Source organism: Ciona robusta, chromosome 1, assembly GCF_009617815.1.
Source record: "Ciona robusta chromosome 1, ASM961781v2".
Taxonomy (NCBI): domain Eukaryota; kingdom Metazoa; phylum Chordata; class Ascidiacea; order Phlebobranchia; family Cionidae; genus Ciona; species Ciona robusta.
In genome coordinates, this window is record NC_143235.1 from 12,906,932 (window position 1) to 12,924,942 (window position 18,011).

General features: G+C 35.2%; 3 protein-coding genes and 4 long non-coding RNA genes across 12 annotated transcripts; 4 read left to right on the forward strand and 3 right to left on the reverse strand.

Moving 5' to 3' along the window:
- Positions 1 to 1,152: 1,152 nt before the first annotated feature.
- Positions 1,153 to 6,708, forward strand: LOC149743393 (uncharacterized). 3 transcript variants are annotated; one of them, XR_016385761.1, is made up of 4 exons: positions 5,176 to 5,271; positions 5,849 to 5,890; positions 5,946 to 6,066; positions 6,576 to 6,708. It is a non-coding gene; the product is annotated as an uncharacterized LOC149743393 (long non-coding RNA). The 3 variants fall into 3 exon arrangements; XR_016385760.1 differs by lacking the exons at positions 5,176 to 5,271; positions 5,849 to 5,890 and adding an exon at positions 1,153 to 1,242; XR_016385759.1 differs by lacking the exon at positions 5,176 to 5,271 and having other exon boundaries at positions 5,636 to 5,890.
- Positions 3,773 to 5,152, reverse strand: LOC149743394 (uncharacterized). Of its 2 annotated transcripts, none has more exons than XM_089885696.1 (3): positions 4,739 to 5,152; positions 4,179 to 4,308; positions 3,773 to 3,894 (listed from the first exon to the last, which is right to left on the reverse strand). In XM_089885696.1, exons 1-3 carry the CDS (start codon positions 4,895 to 4,897, stop codon positions 3,833 to 3,835), a joined length of 351 nt encoding a protein of 116 aa, XP_089741822.1. In that variant the 5' UTR covers positions 4,898 to 5,152; the 3' UTR covers positions 3,773 to 3,832. The 2 variants fall into 2 exon arrangements, with proteins under 2 accessions (XP_089741822.1, XP_089741831.1); XM_089885705.1 differs by lacking the exon at positions 4,739 to 5,152 and adding an exon at positions 4,364 to 4,519.
- Positions 6,709 to 7,464: 756 nt separating the features above from the next.
- On the reverse strand, positions 7,465 to 8,605 carry LOC149743395 (uncharacterized). The gene is made up of 4 exons (XR_016385768.1): positions 8,569 to 8,605; positions 8,151 to 8,189; positions 7,978 to 8,095; positions 7,465 to 7,586 (listed from the first exon to the last, which is right to left on the reverse strand). It is a non-coding gene; the product is annotated as an uncharacterized LOC149743395 (long non-coding RNA).
- A 741-nt stretch (positions 8,606 to 9,346) lies between these two features.
- Positions 9,347 to 10,208, forward strand: LOC149743396 (uncharacterized). Its single transcript, XR_016385767.1, has 3 exons — positions 9,347 to 9,522; positions 9,578 to 9,707; positions 9,992 to 10,208. It is a non-coding gene; the product is annotated as an uncharacterized LOC149743396 (long non-coding RNA).
- Positions 10,209 to 11,099: 891 nt separating this feature from the next.
- On the reverse strand, positions 11,100 to 11,821 carry LOC149743397 (uncharacterized). Of its 2 annotated transcripts, none has more exons than XR_016385766.1 (3): positions 11,668 to 11,821; positions 11,498 to 11,612; positions 11,100 to 11,232 (listed from the first exon to the last, which is right to left on the reverse strand). It is a non-coding gene; the product is annotated as an uncharacterized LOC149743397 (long non-coding RNA). The 2 variants fall into 2 exon arrangements; XR_016385762.1 differs by having other exon boundaries at positions 11,100 to 11,230; positions 11,493 to 11,612.
- Positions 11,822 to 12,996: 1,175 nt separating this feature from the next.
- Positions 12,997 to 14,813, forward strand: LOC149743398 (cleavage and polyadenylation specificity factor subunit 5-like). Its single transcript, XM_089885692.1, has one exon. The coding sequence runs from the start codon at positions 13,632 to 13,634 to the stop codon at positions 14,346 to 14,348; it is 717 nt and encodes a 238-aa protein (XP_089741818.1). The 5' UTR covers positions 12,997 to 13,631; the 3' UTR covers positions 14,349 to 14,813.
- Positions 14,814 to 15,315: 502 nt separating this feature from the next.
- LOC149743399 (heparan sulfate glucosamine 3-O-sulfotransferase 1-like) lies at positions 15,316 to 17,545 on the forward strand. 2 transcript variants are annotated; one of them, XM_089885687.1, is made up of 6 exons: positions 15,316 to 15,521; positions 15,683 to 15,872; positions 15,983 to 16,154; positions 16,220 to 16,424; positions 16,488 to 16,642; positions 16,891 to 17,545. In XM_089885687.1, exons 1-6 carry the CDS (start codon positions 15,353 to 15,355, stop codon positions 16,981 to 16,983), a joined length of 984 nt encoding a protein of 327 aa, XP_089741813.1. In that variant the 5' UTR covers positions 15,316 to 15,352; the 3' UTR covers positions 16,984 to 17,545. The 2 variants fall into 2 exon arrangements, with proteins under 2 accessions (XP_089741813.1, XP_089741814.1); XM_089885688.1 differs by having other exon boundaries at positions 16,235 to 16,424.
- Positions 17,546 to 18,011: the final 466 nt, after the last annotated feature.

Consider the following 18,011-nt stretch of genomic DNA (forward strand, 5'->3'; position numbering starts at 1 on the left):
TATTCCTAGGGACTCAGTGTGGATTATTAGAATACAAATTCCACCGATAAAGATACATTTATCAATTGTGCTCCAACCAAGTATTTTTCTTTCAAACAGCGCAACGTTAAGCACTTTATATAATTTCAAATGTTTTGTTTTGTATCTCTCGCTCGCCCACGTTTCTCTCGGCGCATTTAACTTCTTTCTCTTTTATAGTTAACGTCCTCCAAGCGCACTCTCTTTTTCTTTAACAGATGAGAGATAAACACACGACCCCTGTTGCACGACTGAATGTGCACTTGAATTTTAGTGGCAACAATCAAAAATAGTTTATTGATGATTTGTAAACAGCCCATATAAAATTTCTGAAGCATGGGAAAACGATCGTGTATGTTTTCTGTCCGTATACATATAATCGGTAATGTAGCTTGGATATAAACCACACCGTAAGCCATTAAGGTTATTCAATGCCAGAGCAATGAGTGTTTCTATGACACTTTTGAATCAGAGTACACTAAACAAGTTACGACATACTTGTTTAGATGGCTATACTCAATGCTACATCTCCGAAAAAATGGAGTTCTCCTTTTGTTCCTGGGTATGCCACCTCCTGGCCTTTTGTGTACACATGTAAACTGAATTTGAAAATTTTAACCTTTTATCTGGTAAGCCCTCACGTTTTCAAACAATTAGGGTTATTAGTCGGCACATGCGCAATAGCGCAATTAAGGTATAAATTCAACCAATGGTCATCGGAACAAATATATCACGAATCCGCCGTCAATAAGCGTTAATTTGCATTAAGTTGAGTAAGTGATAAATTTGGCTGTGCTATTTCTTAGAATTTATTATAAAATGTTTAAACGTCCCTCGTCTTTCGATACAAAACATCCGCTTTTTGTCTGACGAAAACGTTTTGGCGACTTTCATTTTGGCTTCCTATATTGCCATGTTAAGATAATAAATCTTGATTGACAGGTTGCAAGCATCATATAATTACTTGCATTTACTTGCAACCTGTCAATCAAATGTTTTAAATCACAACACACGGCAATACAGGAAGCTAAAATGGAAGTCGCCAAAACGTTTTCGTCAGACAGAAAAGCGGATGTTTTGTATTAAAAGACGGACGACGTATGGGGAAACGTTTTTTTTTAATTATTTTAAACAAAGCAATTATTCAAAAACTGTTTATGGTCTTATATAAGGCACTGTTTCTGTTAAACAAACCACCAGTCTTCTACAGACCACAACGTAAAAGTAAGTGGCTTGTATAAGCGGTGTATCGTTTTACTTACACGAGTTTATGTTGCAGATGAACAAGTCAGCACTTCTCCTTTTGCTCGTCATCGGACTCCTCGTTCTCACTGAAACCACTGATGCCGGCTGGGGTCGTCGTCGTCGCAGATTTGTTGTATAGTAGGGTGGGGGAAGATGGGACACTTTGTCAGACGAGACTTTTTTTTAATTTTCTTTTTACGGACCCCTATTTAATGATAATCAGAAAAATAAGGTTACAGAATTATTCGACAGTATTATCACGACTTTATAAAACGCCTGTCAAAGCTGATTACTGTTTTTAAATATTAAAAAAATGTGTAAAATAGAAATGGTATACTTTGAACAGGTAAAATAATGCGAAATAGTAAGGTGCTATTTTTTAATGCTCGCTAAATCATAGTAAAGCCAATGAATTTTTTTAGTTTGCGTGTACGAACGATTAAACTAGTTTCATAGCTTCATAAAACAACCTTGAATTTTTCGTACAGTTTGATTTTGTCTCATAAAACTATAGTTTTAGTTTTGTAAAAAAACACTAAGATATAAGCATGAAGAAAATAGGCAGGGGTCAATATGACTTTAATTTGAGATAAAAACAACAAAAAAATATCGGTTTAACGTTATATATATGAAGTTTACATGGCAAAGAAACTAGCACAGCCTGTTAAATTCGGTAGGTTAACTACAAGTTGTAGAATACTGCTAATGTAAATATATTTCAATTTAGAGTCCCATCTTCCCCCACATTGTTGTTTTGTATGTTTTCACCGCCAAACTTTGGAAGGTTTGCTTTTAAATTAGTAATTTAAACCTCAGGGGATATTCAACTATAAGATACTGATATAATAAAAAAATAATATTTTGAAAATCTATTCGAAATTTGGTCATTTGCACTTGGTGATAATTTATGAGAAGTGGCTTGTGCCAAAAACAGAGTAGTAATACCCAATTTGTAACAAAAATAAAAACTTTATCAATAGTTATAATCAGTTTTCTGTTATTACAAGTTCATATACACTTGTTGGATACAATATTTATTCGTTTATGTTGGAACATTTCCCATTGTCGTTCAAACAATACCAATTGTTATGCAATAATATAATGCATATAGGTAACATGTTAAAAACTATAGCAGTAGAGCAAGAAAAAGAATGTTTAGACTTAATTTTAATTTTCAAAGAGTACAGTAGTATTTTTTAAAACCGTCATCTATTTTGATTTTGAAAATATTAGGCAATATGTGCTTAAGGGTCCCATCTTCCCCCATTGTAGCCTACTATATACAACCAAGATTCAGCAAGCGGTAAGCAGTTATTTATTCTTTATCATGTGCTTATAAAACTTATAAAAAAAGAGTTTAACCTCACGATACCACTAATAAGCTGTCTAAATTGTCAGTCAGAAAAAACATCACCCACACAAGAAAACTTTACTCACAAAATACATGCATGGTAACTCGTGAGCGTATAATGAGATGTATATGGAACAAATCACCCATGTTATTTTAATTTTCAATTTCCCGCCACGCATGCTGGACAAATAAGTTACATTTATTTACATATTCCTATTGCATTTTATTGGGTAGAAACTTGTACCATTCTAATTACATTTACAGATGAAGAAAATGATTCAATGATGGATGCAGTGAGAGATGCAGTTATGTTATGCCAAAGCTGAGACAACAGGATGATTAATTGCTTGCCCATTCAGTGCATTATAATTTGTTAATTTGAATAAATTCAAAAGCAACATTATTTGGCTTGTTTTTACATCTTCGCAATGGCCAGGCAAATATTTATGCTAGAGAAAACAAGAGAAATTTAACCAGATAATTATTGGAAATACGATTTAAAATATTTCTGTTCAGTAATCTCAAGGAATTTTTGTATGCGGTGATTGCAAATCACAAACAAACTGAACTAAAGTGTTATTTTTGAATGTTACAACCATGCCATGTTTTAAATTCAAGTAACAAATCCAGTCGTACTGTGTTCATCTTTCGTTTGTATAAGAAAAAAGGGAATGCGTTCGGAGGGCCTTAACTAAAAAAGAAACAAGATAATTGCGCCGAGGGAAACGTAGTCTATGGGAGAGATAATCACACGCTACTTGCAACCTGTCGTTATTTTTTTATTTAACATTTAAATTTTAAAAGATTTTCGAAATATTTGCTTTCTCCAAACATCCCTCGTCTTTCGATACGAAACATCAAATTTTCTGTTTCACCAAAACGTTTTAGCGGCTTCCATTTTGTTTTCCTGTTTTGCCGTGTTGAGATTATAAATTTTGATTGACAGGTTGCATGCATCATGTGATTACGCAATGTTTGTCAAAATATTTTCAAGTAGCCGTTTATTTTTAAACACCTAAAAATATAACCGAAAGTTTAAGGAAAATCGGCCAGTCTCCTTTATCCTATAACCAAACAAACTTATTTTAGTTACTTTTAATTTTTTTCTATGGTACAAATATTTGCTTGGTCACTGCGAAGATGTAGAAACGCGCCGGATATTGTTGCTTTTGAATTTATTCAAATCAACATATTATAATGCACTGGATGGGCAAGCAATTATTCATCCTGTTGATTGAGTTTTTGCATAATTTCATTCATCATTACATCATTTTCTTCAACTGTAAATGTAAACAAGGATTACATAATTGAAATGCAATATATGTGAATGAATGTAACGTACTTGCCTTATACACGCGTGCTGCGACAACAATGTTTAAATAACATGTATGTTTTGTTTCATACATCTCATATACACATTTACGAGATACCATGTATGTTACTTTATGGGTGAAGTTTTTTTCTGTCTAATTGACAATTTAGACAGCCCATTAGTGATATCGTGAAGTTAAACTAATTTTTTTATAAGTTTTATAAGCACATAAATAAACAAATAACTGGTTACCACTTGTTGACTGTTGGTTGTATCCCCCCAAACGATATCTGCGACGACGACGACCCCAATAGGCATCAGTGGTTTCAGTGAGAACGAGGAGTCCGATGACGAACAAAAGGAGAAGTGCTGACTTGTTCATCTGCAACATAAACTCGTATAAGTAAAACGACACACCGCTTATACAAGCCACTTACTTTTACGTTGTGGTCTGTAGAAGACTGGTGGTTTGTTTAACAGAAACTGTGTCTTATATAAGAAATCTGAAGCTCAACGTTTTGGCGACTTCCATTTTGGCTTCCTGTATTGTCGCGTGTTGTGATTTGAAACAATTGATTGACAGGTTGCAAGCAAAGGCAAAGTAATCATATCATGCTTGCAACCTGTCAATCAAAATTTATTATCTTAACAGAGCAATACAGGAAGCCAAAATGAAAGTCGCCAAAACGTTTTCGTGAGACAAAAAAGCGAATGTTTTGTATCGAAAGACGAGGGACGTTTACACATTTCATGATAAATTCTAGGACATAGCACCGCCAAGTTTATTACTTACTTAACTGGATGCTAATTACCGTTTGACGGCGGTTTCGTGATACTTGTTCCGACCGTTGAGTTTGGACCTTGCCGTGGTATTGCGCATGCAATTTTTTGTGTGCTGGCTGATAATTCCAACAAGCCATTAATAACCGCTGGGTTGAAGCAATTAACGTAAATGTCTTTCTCAATAACATATACGCTCACAATGGTAGCAGTGAAGACCCTTGATTACCTATGGGTTATATGCAGACGCGCTAACTTGTGCTAGACGGCGTCGGACAGCTAAAAGGTTAGAAGTTACAATACCACTTCACATATGTACGCAAATGGCCCAGGATGTGGCGTACCCAGGAACAGAAAAGACAACTGACATTTTTCGGAGATGTAGCATTGAATAACGTAAACTACGGTGCCTAATATCCAAGCTACATAAACCGCTTATGCACATGGAGAAAATACACGACCAGTTTCTTAGGAACGCTGTCTCAATGAGTTTTTGTATGCGGTGGTTGCAAATCCTAAATAAGGCTAAATTAAAAGGGTTGGTTTTGATTGCAACTAAAATTCAAGTACACATGCAGTCGTGTGTTTATCTCCCATTTGTAAAAGTAAAAGAAAATGCGCTTTGAAAACGTTAACAATAAAAAAGAAACAAGTTAAGTGCGCGGAGAGAAACGTATACATATATAGGCTAGGAAGAGATAATCACATTCTACTTGCTACCTGTCATTTATTTTATTAAAATTCATGAGAAAGATTTTCGAAATAATTTGCTTTCTCCAAACGTCCCTCGTCTTTCGATACAAAATATCAACTTTTCTGTCTCACGAAAACGTTTTAGCGACTTCCATTGTGGCTTCCTGTATTGCCGCGTGTTGTGATTATAAATCTTGATTGACAGGTTGGATGATTGCTTTGCATTTGCTTGCAACCAGTCAATCAAATGTTTTAAATCACAACACGCGGCAATACAGGAAGCCAAAATGGAAGTTTCCAAAACGTTTTCGTGAGGCAGAAAAGCGGATGTTTTGTATTGAAAGACGAAAGACGTTTAGAGAAATATTTTCTTACTTTAAACAAGCATTTCAAAAACTGTTTATGGTGCCGTGCATGAGCCTCAGATTTCTTATATAAGTCTCTGTTTCGGTTAAACAAACCACCAGTCTTCTCTAGACCACAACGTAAAAGTAAGTGGCTTGTATAAGCGGTGTATCGTTTTACTTATACGATTTTATGTTGCAGATGAACAAGTCAGTACTTCTTCTTTTGCTCGTCATCGGACTCCTTGTTCTCATTGAAACCACTGATGCCGACTGGGGTCGTCGTCGTCGCAGATATCATGGATACAACCAAGAGTCGACAAGTAGGAAGCAGTTATTTAATTATTCTTTATCATGTGCTTATAAAACTTATATAAAAAAAGTTTAACCTCACGATACCACTAATAAGCTGTCTAAATTGTCAGTCAGAAAAAACATCACCCACAGAAGAAAACTTTACTCACAAAATACATGCATGGTAACTCATGAGCATGTATATGAGATGTATAGTAGAGTGGGAGAAGATGGGACACCTTTAACACATAATATCCAAATATTGTGATCGTGTTTTAAACAATTAACAACGGTCTTTCGGAGTCATGAGCATACGATTTAATAATTCTTTAAATGTTCTTTGTTTACTACCAAATGTGACGAGAAAATAGAACGAAAAGGTGTCCCATCTTCCCTCACCCCACTATATGAAACAAAACATCTATGTTATTTTGATTTTCGATTTCCCGCCACGCATGGTGGACAATTGAGTTACATTTATTCACATATAGTGCATTTTATTGGGTAGAAACTTGTTTTATTGTAATTACATTTATAGATGAAGAAAATGATTCAATGATGGATGCAGTGAGAGATGCAGTTATGCAAAAGCTCAGCCAACAGGATGAATAATTGCTTGCCATCCAGTGCATTATAATAAGTTGATTTGAATAAATTTAAAAGCAACATTATCTGGCTCGTTTTTATATCTTCGCAATGTCCAGGCAAATATTTATGTAATAAAAAACAAGAGAAATTTAACTTAAAAAGTTAATTTGCAAATACGATTTACAATATTTCCGTTCAGTGATCCCAAGAAATTTTTGTATGCGGTGATTGCAAATCATAAACAAACTGAACTAAAAGGGTTATTTTTGAATGTTACAACCATGCCATGTTCAAATTAAAATTCAAGTACACATTCAGTCGTGTGTTCAACTCTCATCTGTAAAAAAAGAGAATGCGCCTGGAGGATGTTAACTATAAAAAAGAAACAAGATAAATGCGCCGAGAGCAACGTAGGCGAGGGGAGATAATCACACGCTACTTGCAACCTGTCGTTACTTCTTATTCAATTTTAAAAATTTTAAAAGATTTTTAAAATATTTTGCTTGCTCCAAACATCCCTCTTCTTTCGATATAACATCCACTTTTCTGTCTCACGAAAACGTTTTAGCGACTTCCCTTTTGTCTTCCTGTATTGCCGTGTTGAGATTATAAATTTTGATTGACAGGTTGCATGCATCATGTGATTACGCAATGTTTGTCAAAATATTTTCAAGAATACGTTTATTTTTAAAACATCTAAAAATATAACCGAAAGTTCAAGGAAAATCGGCCAGTCTCCTTTATCCTATAATCAAACAAACTTATTTTAGTTACTTTTAACTTTTTTCTATGGTACAAATATTTGCTTGGTCACTGCGAAAATACAGAAACAAGCCGGATATTGTTGCTATTGAATTTATTCAAATCAACATATTATAATGCACTGGATGGGCAAGCAATTATTCATCCTGTTGCCTGAGTTTTTGAATAATTTCATTCATCATTACATCATTTTCTTCAACTGTAAATGTAAACAAGGATTATACAGTTAAAATGCACTATAGTAGGGAGGGGGAAGATGGGACACCTTTAATACATAATATCCAAATAGCCTGATCGTGTTTTAAACAATTAACAACGGTCTGTGGAAGTCGTGAGGATACGGTTTTATAATTCACTAAATGTTCTTTGTTTACTACCAAATGGAAAGAGAAAACTAAACGAAAAGGTGTCCCATCTTTCCCCACCCTATAAAATGAATGGAACGTACTTGCTTTATACACGCGTGCTGCAACAACGACAACAAAAAAAATAACATTGATGTTCTGTTTTATACATCTCGGTCATGCCATTACAAGGTAAACTGTTTTTTGTTATAAGTTTTATAAGCGCATGAATAAATAACTGCTTACCACTTGTTGACTCGTGGTTGTATCGAAGCCATCTGCGACGACCCGAGAGGGCGTTAGTGGTTTCAGTGAGAACGAGGAGTCCGATGACGAGCAAAAGGAGAAGTGCTGACTTGTTCATCTGCAACATAAATTCGTATAAGTAAAACGACACACCGCTTATACAAGCCACTTACTTTTACGTTGTGGTCTGTAGAAGACTGGTGGTTTGTTTAACAGAAACAGTGCCTTATATAGAAATCTGAGGCTCTTCATATAGAAATCTGAGGCTCTTCACACCATGAACAGTTTTCAAAATCCTTGTTTAAAGTTAGAAAACGTTTCTCCAAACGTCCCTGGTTCTTTGATACAAAACATCCACTTTTCTGTTTCACGAAAACGTTTTTGAGACTTCCATTTTGGCTTCCTGTATTGCCGCGTGTTGTGATTTAAAACATTTGATTGACAGGTTGCAAGCAAAGGCAAGGTGATCATATGATGTTGGCAGCCTGTCAATCAAAATTTATAATCACAATACTTTCTTAAGTATACGATGCTCCAAGCGCATTCTATCTCTCTTTTACAAATGAGAGATGGACATGCGACTGGATGTGTACCTGAATTTTAGTTGCACCAATAAGAAGTAACACTTTAATTCAGTTTTCTTATGATTTGCAACCACCGCATACAAAAACTCCTTGAAACAGCGTTCCTTAAGGACAGAGGAAATATGATAGTGGATTTTCTCCATGTGCAGCGGTATATGTAGCTTGGATATTAGGCACCGTAGTTTACGTTGTTTAATGCTACATCTCCGAAAAATGTCAGTTGTCTTTTCTGTTCCTGGGTATGCCACATCCTGGGCCATTTGTGTACATATGTGAAGTGGTATTGTAACTTATAACCTTTTAGCTGTCCGACGCCGTAGCAGCACAAGTTAGCGCGCCTGCATATAGCCCGCAGGTATAATGTATTCAAGGGTCTTCACTGCTACCATTGTGAGCATATGTCCTTCGGCAAGACACTCAAGTTAATAGCTTTAACCCAGCGGTCATTAATGGCTTGTTGGAATTGTCAACCACACATAAAAATATTCGCATGTGCAATACCGCGGCAGGGTCCAAATTCAACGGTGGGAACAAGTATCACGAAACCGCCGTCAAACGGTAATTTGCATCAAGTTAAGTAAGTGATAAATTTGGCGGTGATATGTCTCAGAATTTATTATAAAATGTTTAAACGTCCCTTGTCTTTCGCTACAAAACATCCGCTTTTCTGTTTCACGAAAACGTTTTGGCGACTTCCATTTTAGCTTCCTGTATTGCGGCGTGTTGTGATTATAAATTTTGATTGACAGGTTGCAAGCATCATGTGATTGCTTTGCATTTGCTTGATCATATGATTACTTTGCATTTGCTTGCAACCTGTCAATCAAACGTTTCAAATCACAACACGCGACAATACAGGAAGTCAAAATGGAAGTCGCCAAAACGTTGAGCTTCAGATTTCTTATATAAGACACAGTTTCTGTTAAACAAACCACCGTCTTCTACAGACCACAACGTAAAAGTTGGTGGCTTGTATAAGCGGGGTGTCGTTTTATTTATACGAATTTATGTTGCAGATGAACAAGTCAGCACTTCTTCTTTTACTCGTCATCGGACTCCTCGTTCTCACTGAAACCACTGATGCCTATTGGGGTCGTCGTCGTCGTCGCAGATATCGTTCTGCATACAGCCAAAAGTCAACAAGTGGTAACCAGTTATTTACTTATTTATGTGCTTATAAAACTTAAAAAAAAAACAGTTTAACTTCACGATATCACTAATCGACTAATAAAATTATCAGCTATACAGACAAAAACTTTACACATAAAGTAACATACATGGTAACTCGTGAGTGTGTATACGAGATGTATAAAACAAAACATACATGTTATTTAAACATTGTTGTCGCAACACGCGTGTATAAGGCAAGTACGTTACATTCATTCACATATATTGCATTTCAATTATGTAATCCTTGTTTACATTTACAGTTGAAGAAAATGATGTAATGATGAATGAAATTATGCAAAAAATCATTCAACAGAATGAATAGTTGCTTGCCCATCCAGTGCATTATAATATGTTGATTTAAATAAATTCAATAGCAACATTATTTGGCTTGTTTCTATATCTTCGCAGTGACCAAGCAAATATTTGTACCATAGAAAATGATCTTGAAAATATATTTTGACAAACATGGTGTAATCACTGGTTAGTTTTGTTTTAAATGAAACTTAAAGTATATGGTTGATGTGTTAATAAAATGAAGTACGTTTATTTTCAAAATACCCAATAATGTAAAAGAAAATTCAGGGAAAACCGGCCATTTTTTACTGTGACGACAACCATGCGTAATTACATGATGCGTGCAACCTGTCAATCAAAATTAATAATCTCAACACGGCAACACAGGAAGCCAAATTGGAAGTCGTCAAAACGTTTTCGTGAGACAGTAAAGCGGGTGTTTTGTATTAAAAGACGAGGGACGCTTGGAGAAAGCAAATTATTTCGAAAATCTTTTAAAATTTAAATAAAAAATAAACGACGGATTGCAAGCATGTGAAGATTATCCTTCCTAGCCTACGTTTCTCTCGGTGCATTTAACTTGTTTATTTTTCTAGTTAACGTCCTCCAAGCATTCTCCTTTTCTTTTTCCTGCGGGTATGCCACCTTCTGGGCCTTTGTTTGTGTACATATGTGATCTGAATTTGAAGCCTTTAACCGTTTTTTGGTAAATCCTTATGTTTTTAAACATATACAGGCCTATTAATCGGCGCATGCGCATTGGCCTCCAGTCCAAATTCAACTGTCGGAACAAATATATCACGAAAACCTTAGTTTGCATCAAGTTAAAGTAATGATAAATTTGCAGGGGATGTATCTAAGAATCAATAGTAAATTGTTTAAACAAACGTAAAATGTCTTCTTTTTTTAAAAAAATTTGTCATCTCGCTGCCAATTGAAGACCTATAAGCCACCACATTACTGGACAGAATTTGTAAACCGTATTCCCAAATTAACTTTTTTGATTAACTTTTAGTCTTTTGTTTTCTATGACATAAATATTTTCTTGGTCACCGCGAATTAAAACAAGCGAGATAATGTTGCTTTTGAATTTATTCAAATCAACATCTTATAATACACTGGATGGCAAGCAATTATTCATCCTGTTGGCTGAGCTTTTGCATAACTGCATCTCTCACTGCATCCATCATTGAATCATTTTCTTCATCTGTAAATGTAATTAGAATGATACTATTAGTTTCTACCCAATAAAATGGACTATTAGTAAATAAATGTAACTTGTTATATCCACGCGTGGCTGGACAACGACAGTCAAAATAACATGGATGTTTTGTTTCATACATCTCATATACACGCTTACGAATTACCACGTATGTTATTTTGTGGGTGATGTTTTTTTTATGACGGCAGACAATTTAGTTAAACTCTTTTTTTATATGCTTATAGCATTTAGATAAATAACCGCTTATCACTTGTTGACTTTTGGTTGTATGTATGCCATCTGACGCGACGTCGCCACGCATCAGTGGTTTCAGTGAGAACGAGGAGTCCGATGACGAGCAAAAGGAGAAGTGCTGACTTGTTCATCTGCAACATAAACTCGTATAAGTAAAACGACACAACGCTTATACAAGTCACTTACTTTTACGTTGTGGTCTGTAGAAGACTGGTGGTTTGTTTAACAGAAACAGTGCCTTATATAAGAAACCTGAGGCTCTTAAAAAATTGAAAAACGTTTCTTTAAACGTCCCTCGTCTTTCGATACAAAACATCCGCTTTTCTGTCTCACGAAAACGTTTTGGCGACTTCCATTTTGGCTTCCTGTATTACCGTGTGTTGTGGTTTATAAATTTTGATTGACAGGTTGCAAGCATCATGTGATTACGCAATGTTTAACAGAAATATCTTCAAGATCAACCGGGTATGGAGTAAAACGTTGGTTAGTTTTGTTTTAAAAGAGACTTAAAGTATTTATACGGATGATGTGATAGTTGAATGAATTACGTTACTTTCAAAACACCTAATAATATAAAAGAAAATTTAGGGAAAATCGGCCAATTTCTCTTACTCTGATGACAAACATTGCGTAATCACATGATGCCTGCAATCTGTTAATCAAAATTTATAATCTTAACGCGGCAATACAGGAAGCCAAATTTGAAAGTCGCCTAAACGTTTTCATAGGAGAGAGTTTCTTCAAATGGAGTAAAATGGTTCCTCCTTTCTGCACGACTGTGGAAACGCTTTTATTATTTTTCGAAAATCTGTCTTACGAAAACGTTTTGGCGCTTTCATTTTTGCTTTCTGTATTGCCGTGTAGCGGTTGAGGGTGCTCCGAGCACAAATATTTAATATATATAATTATCTAAATTTAACTTAATGCATAAAGATTGAATTTTGCGTTGTGTAACTTTAACAGCTGGCCAGCTGACATAATGTGTATGCGCCTAGATTGTTTCCTGTAACCCATGTATAACAATGCTTCTTTATATACAATGCTGGGAGACTTTGCCCTGTGACAGTGCTGAGAGACTTTGCCTTGCTGTATAATGTGTATAATGTTTTCTCGTGTATAACGCTTCTTCTCGCCTTGGGAGTTCTCGCCTTTGAGTTATCTCCTTTATAAGCCCTGCCCTGTACTGTACAGCTAGGCAGTGTGAGCCTGGACCAGCCAGTTGGAGGCCGGAGAGTATCGTGACGTCGTTGTTGTTTTGTCGTTGTAACCCGAACTGTTTTGTTGAATAAACTGAGTTGTGAACCTGGACATGTTATGGAGTCGGACTGTGGGCTAACGGCTTATCACTCGACGCCCACAGCCGTGTTAAGGTTATAAATTTTGATTGACAGGTTGCAAGCAGCATGTAATTAAGTGCAGTGAATGCTATATCACCCCGGTAGTATTACACAATCCATACATAGTTTTTATCCTTTAAATATTGGTTCGTTTGCATAACCATAAGTATTAATATAAAAACACGTACATCTATAAACGTGGATTCCCTTAGTTTTGCGCACATAAGGGAAACAATAAACGGGTTTAATCGATTAGCGGTTGTTCGCAGTTTTAGATGTTTTTTTAGGGTGTTTACTTTTACATAATTAAAATAATTCAAACGCCGGTTAATTTAACGTTTACAAAAAGTAAATAACCTCAATTGATTTTTAGGCGACACATGCAAATGGTACATATACGTGCTCTTTCATTAAAGGTGTGCTTTCTTGTTACAATGAAAGAACCCAACCGTAACGAGAAATCCCGGGCAAAACGTGCAGAATTGAGTTTGCTTGCTTTAAGAGGTTTGTTTTCTGTTGGAACATTACGTAAAAGCGTGAGTTTATTGCTACATTTGCCTCATTGCAACCTTTTTTATGTACCATATATATTACAGTATGATACATACTACATACATAGCATTGATATAATAATGATAGAATAATGTTGTAATTGAGATAATCAAAGCACTTCTGTATTACTATATGTGTCTATACTCTATATCTTCCTGTACATTTCAGCTTATATGTGCTATTTATTTGATGTTCATATTTACATGCGCAATACTAGCCACCTGTTAAAAGGATCTCTGGTGTAAAACTTGTGTTACAAAAATGACTGCAAGAAGACAAAGCAGCGGCTCTGGTTGGCCAAGATATCAGCAACAACAACAACAACAGGGCTACAATGATGTTAATAACGCTCAAGGAGATACAAATTCTACAACTAAAATCAGCCAATACATCAATAGAGGCATAAACTTGTACCCGCTTACAAATTATACATTTGGCACAAAAGAGCCGTTGTATGAACGTGACAGCACGGTACAAGCACGGTTTCAACGAATGAGAGAGGAATTCGACAAAGCGGGGCAGAGGCGATCTGTCGAAGGTGTTCTGATAGTACATGAGCATGGTCTGCCCCATGTTCTGTTGCTGCAACTTGGAACCACATTTTTCAAACTGCCAGGGGGAGAGCTGCATAATGGAGAGAACGAAGTGGATGGATTAAAGAGGCTAATGACGGAAACCCTGGGAAGACAAGATGGAGTTGCACAGGATTGGGTCATTGAGGATTGCATTGGAAACTGGTGGAGGCCAAACTTTGAGCCACCGCTGTATCCTTACATCCCTGCCCACATTACAAAGCCAAAAGAGCACAAAAAACTGTTTTTAGTACAACTCGGTGAAAAAGCCTTGTTTGCTGTACCACGTAATTACAAGCTGGTCGCTGCCCCATTATTTGAACTTTACGATAATTCCAATGGTTATGGCCCAGTGATTTCTAGTTTGCCTCAGTTACTAAGCCGTTTCAATTTTGTTTATAATTAAGTTGATGTGATAAGTAATGTCATAAGCATATGACTGATCATTTCAATGTGAAAAAAAAGTATATATCAATGTCAACTGCGACAATTATGATCCTACAGTGAACAGTTTGCTCCATACGGTCATGCTGTACACATTTGGTTCTATTTTTTAAACTGTCAATCATTGTTTTGTTCAATTATAACCACATTGTAAGATATGTGATATGGTTGCATTAATAAATATTAGCAAATGTAAATATCAGTACTGCTTCGCTATTTCTTTTACTTCGTCACCCATTTGTTTAAATATAAAAATGAGAACCAACACATGTGTTTATGTAGCAATTGTGTTTTAATAATTTCCTTCATTAAGTGTTTTCCACCTTTCCAAGCTATAAATGTACACAAAATAGATAGATAATTTCCTATTAATGAAAAAAAAAATGAAAATGAATGTTCAGAAATAAATGCTGTTACAAAAACACAAGTTTATTGTCCATGAATTGAGCAAAACAATCTTGCTTTTGCACTGAGTAGGGCAGTATGTAACCTGTTTAACAGATGCACAAAAATTGCCATTGAAAGTTGTGTCCCAAATATATTACAAAATGTTCTTTTTATTCACCATTGTGCAATTTTTGTAAGTTCGATTCTACTTCCAGTAAATGTCATTCGATCTGGGGAGACTCTGCATACCATGGTAATATTTTCATGGGAAATACCTACATGTTATAACGTAAGTTACCTGCTTATTATTATTTGTTATTTGATTACACAATTCAATTACTGTTTATTCATTATTTCTAACACTGTAAACTTTATAATGCCGAACCAAATTCAATTTGTACAACAGAATTCCATTAACAGTTTATGCAAATCATGTTTAACCTGTACTGTATTACGCTATCTTTCTGTACTGCTGTACTACAAATTGTAATTCACTGTCTACATGTGTTTCATATGTCACTGTGCTTTATTCCATGATTTTTACACTTTTTGATACATTTTGATCTAAAGTTTAGGTAAATGATGCAAAAACAGTTGAGAATCATTAACTATTTGGTAATAGTTGGAATTGTTTATCGAAACATAGCATTTTACAAATCTAAGCTGTGGGACAGTTACCATACTAGTGTTGACAACATAGTGGACATATTGTTCGATGCAGTGGCAGATGAAAATTATTGTCTTCATGGTATAAATATTGTTAGTATAATGAAACTTATGTATCTTCCTCTTAATTTATTTAGTTAGACTAATTACTAATTATTATCACTGCATGATATTTCTGGTTTATAGTTTGATGGTGCCGAAAAAGTTTCATAAAACAAATAATTGTTTTTGTTGAATTTACAGGAGGTCCTTGTGTCCCGAAAAATTATGTTTCGATGTACAAAAGTCAATCTTATCCAGATGCGATCATTATCGGCTGTAAGAAATGTGGGACGAGGGCCCTGATTGATATGATGTGTTTGCATCCTCAAATTAAAGCTTTAAGAAGGGAAGGCCATTATTTTGACGATTTTTATGCACTAGGAGATTATTGGTATGTCTTTGAGTAATTCTATCAGAAAAAGTAATGTAAGTTAATGAGGCAAACATTTTTTTGGAATATCTTTGTCTCATTTCCACTTTATGTTTTGATCTTCTATTAAGGTATAAAAGCAGAATGCCAATACTTGCCGAGCATGAAGTGGCAATAGAAAAGACTCCCTCATACATGTTATCAAGACTTACTGCAGAACGAATTTATAACTTTAACCCAGATATAAAACTGATAGTCATTCTACGAAATCCTGTGGACCGATTAATAAGTGATTACCTGCAGGTAATTAATGGAACACTAAACTGTTTTTAACTGTCAAGTTAAACTAACCCTGAATTCTGAGGAAGTTTTTTTTATCACAGAAACAAGCTCGTTTTCCTAAAGCTGTTGTACTTTCAGTAGGAGAAACTTATATAAAAAATAAAACCAACACAGTTGATGAGACTAAAGTTCATGTACAAAAAGGTTTGTATGCAAAGCAACTAAAACCTTGGTTGGAAATCTTTGGCTCCAAGTCTATACTTATTGAAGATGGCAATGCATTTACAAAGGGTAATTATTTGATCTGTTGACAATAAATGTGACTTGACTACTCCGAAATCCCATCTGTACTAGATCCTCTTCCTACACTAAAACGTGCACAACAATTCCTTGGTTTAAAACCACACAACAATCATGTTTATTTCAATAAATCAAAGGGATTTTACTGCTGGTTGGAAAACAGCCAGACCAAATGCCTTGCTGGTGCAAAAGGAAGAAAACACCCAAAGGTAGCTTTTAGTTATTTAAAGTAGGGCTTCCCAAATTCGGGGGCGCGTGGTGAACTATAGAAGTTGCCGAGGGCCCGAGAGTATACCAATTTAAACAAAGTAGTACTGCATGTCTGGTTATAATATACTATTAAACAAGAACGGTCTAATATACTATTAAACAAGAAAAATTAAAAGGAGTAACAAGAAAAAAGTTTGGGAAGCCCTAATATAAAGTTCATAATCAAATTTGACGAGTTTTGTTTCAGATTCCTTCACAACAGATGAACATATTAAAATCATATTACACCAAACCAAATGAAGACCTTTTTAAAATGATTGGAAAACGATTTGATTGGTAGATCTAAACAATCAATTTATCAGTATTATAGACTTATTAATATCACTGTATACACTAAGACATCTGTATATTTTTTTCTATTATGTGCAATGTAAAACTTTTTATAAAACCAAGTATTTCAGCTTGATTTTTGTGAAAACATTATGAAGGAATTCTAAATGTATTGGCGTATTCTTGTTAATCCACTGGGTAAACACTTACTGATATTGTTCATATTAAAAGACTTGGCATCAATTTTAACGCTGATCATTAGAGATATTGCAATCACAGTGATTATATTGATTATTGCACTTCATTAATAACACGCTTGTATATTTGCCGCATGCATTTATGTGTGTCCTCCATTTTTTCTCCTCGAATACGCTCCAACACAAGCAAGTAAACCACAAATTCCAATAACCAGACCCAGAGTTAAAGCGATCCCATCTCCAGCATCAAATGCAGATGCTCCAGGAATTGTGCCCGATAACAATATTGAGAGCACCAACAGAATCATTTTATACTGTAGTTCGCAAATCATTATCACAATTTCTTTAGTTTATTTAACAAGATACAGCAGAAACCTGTTTTTTTCTGATTAGCCAAGAGACCAAGTGTAATGTATAAAGGTATGGACGGCTGGAAATATACAGATAGGATGTTAAGTTCCGGAATATTTAAGTATACTGAATAATACAGTAAATGTAATTTTTTTCTAAAATGAACCAACACACTGCTGCAGCAGCAAACCTAAATACTTTAGGCAAATCTAATTTCAACTACGTTTTACGGTTTCTGTTTTACTGATACAGAACCACTACGTCTATACAGACACGAAAATCACAAGACTCATTTTACATCAAAACGTTGCACGAGTCGCCGTGATTGTACGACAAAACAAACTACCGGATAGGGCGCTATAACCTATAATTTTGTACACGTGTAGCGTAGCTGTTGGATTAGTAAAATTGCCGAACTCTAGCATGAACATTAGGGCAATTTTAGGTATTATAGTTATGATTTATTTACACTTGGACTGCGGCTTGTGAA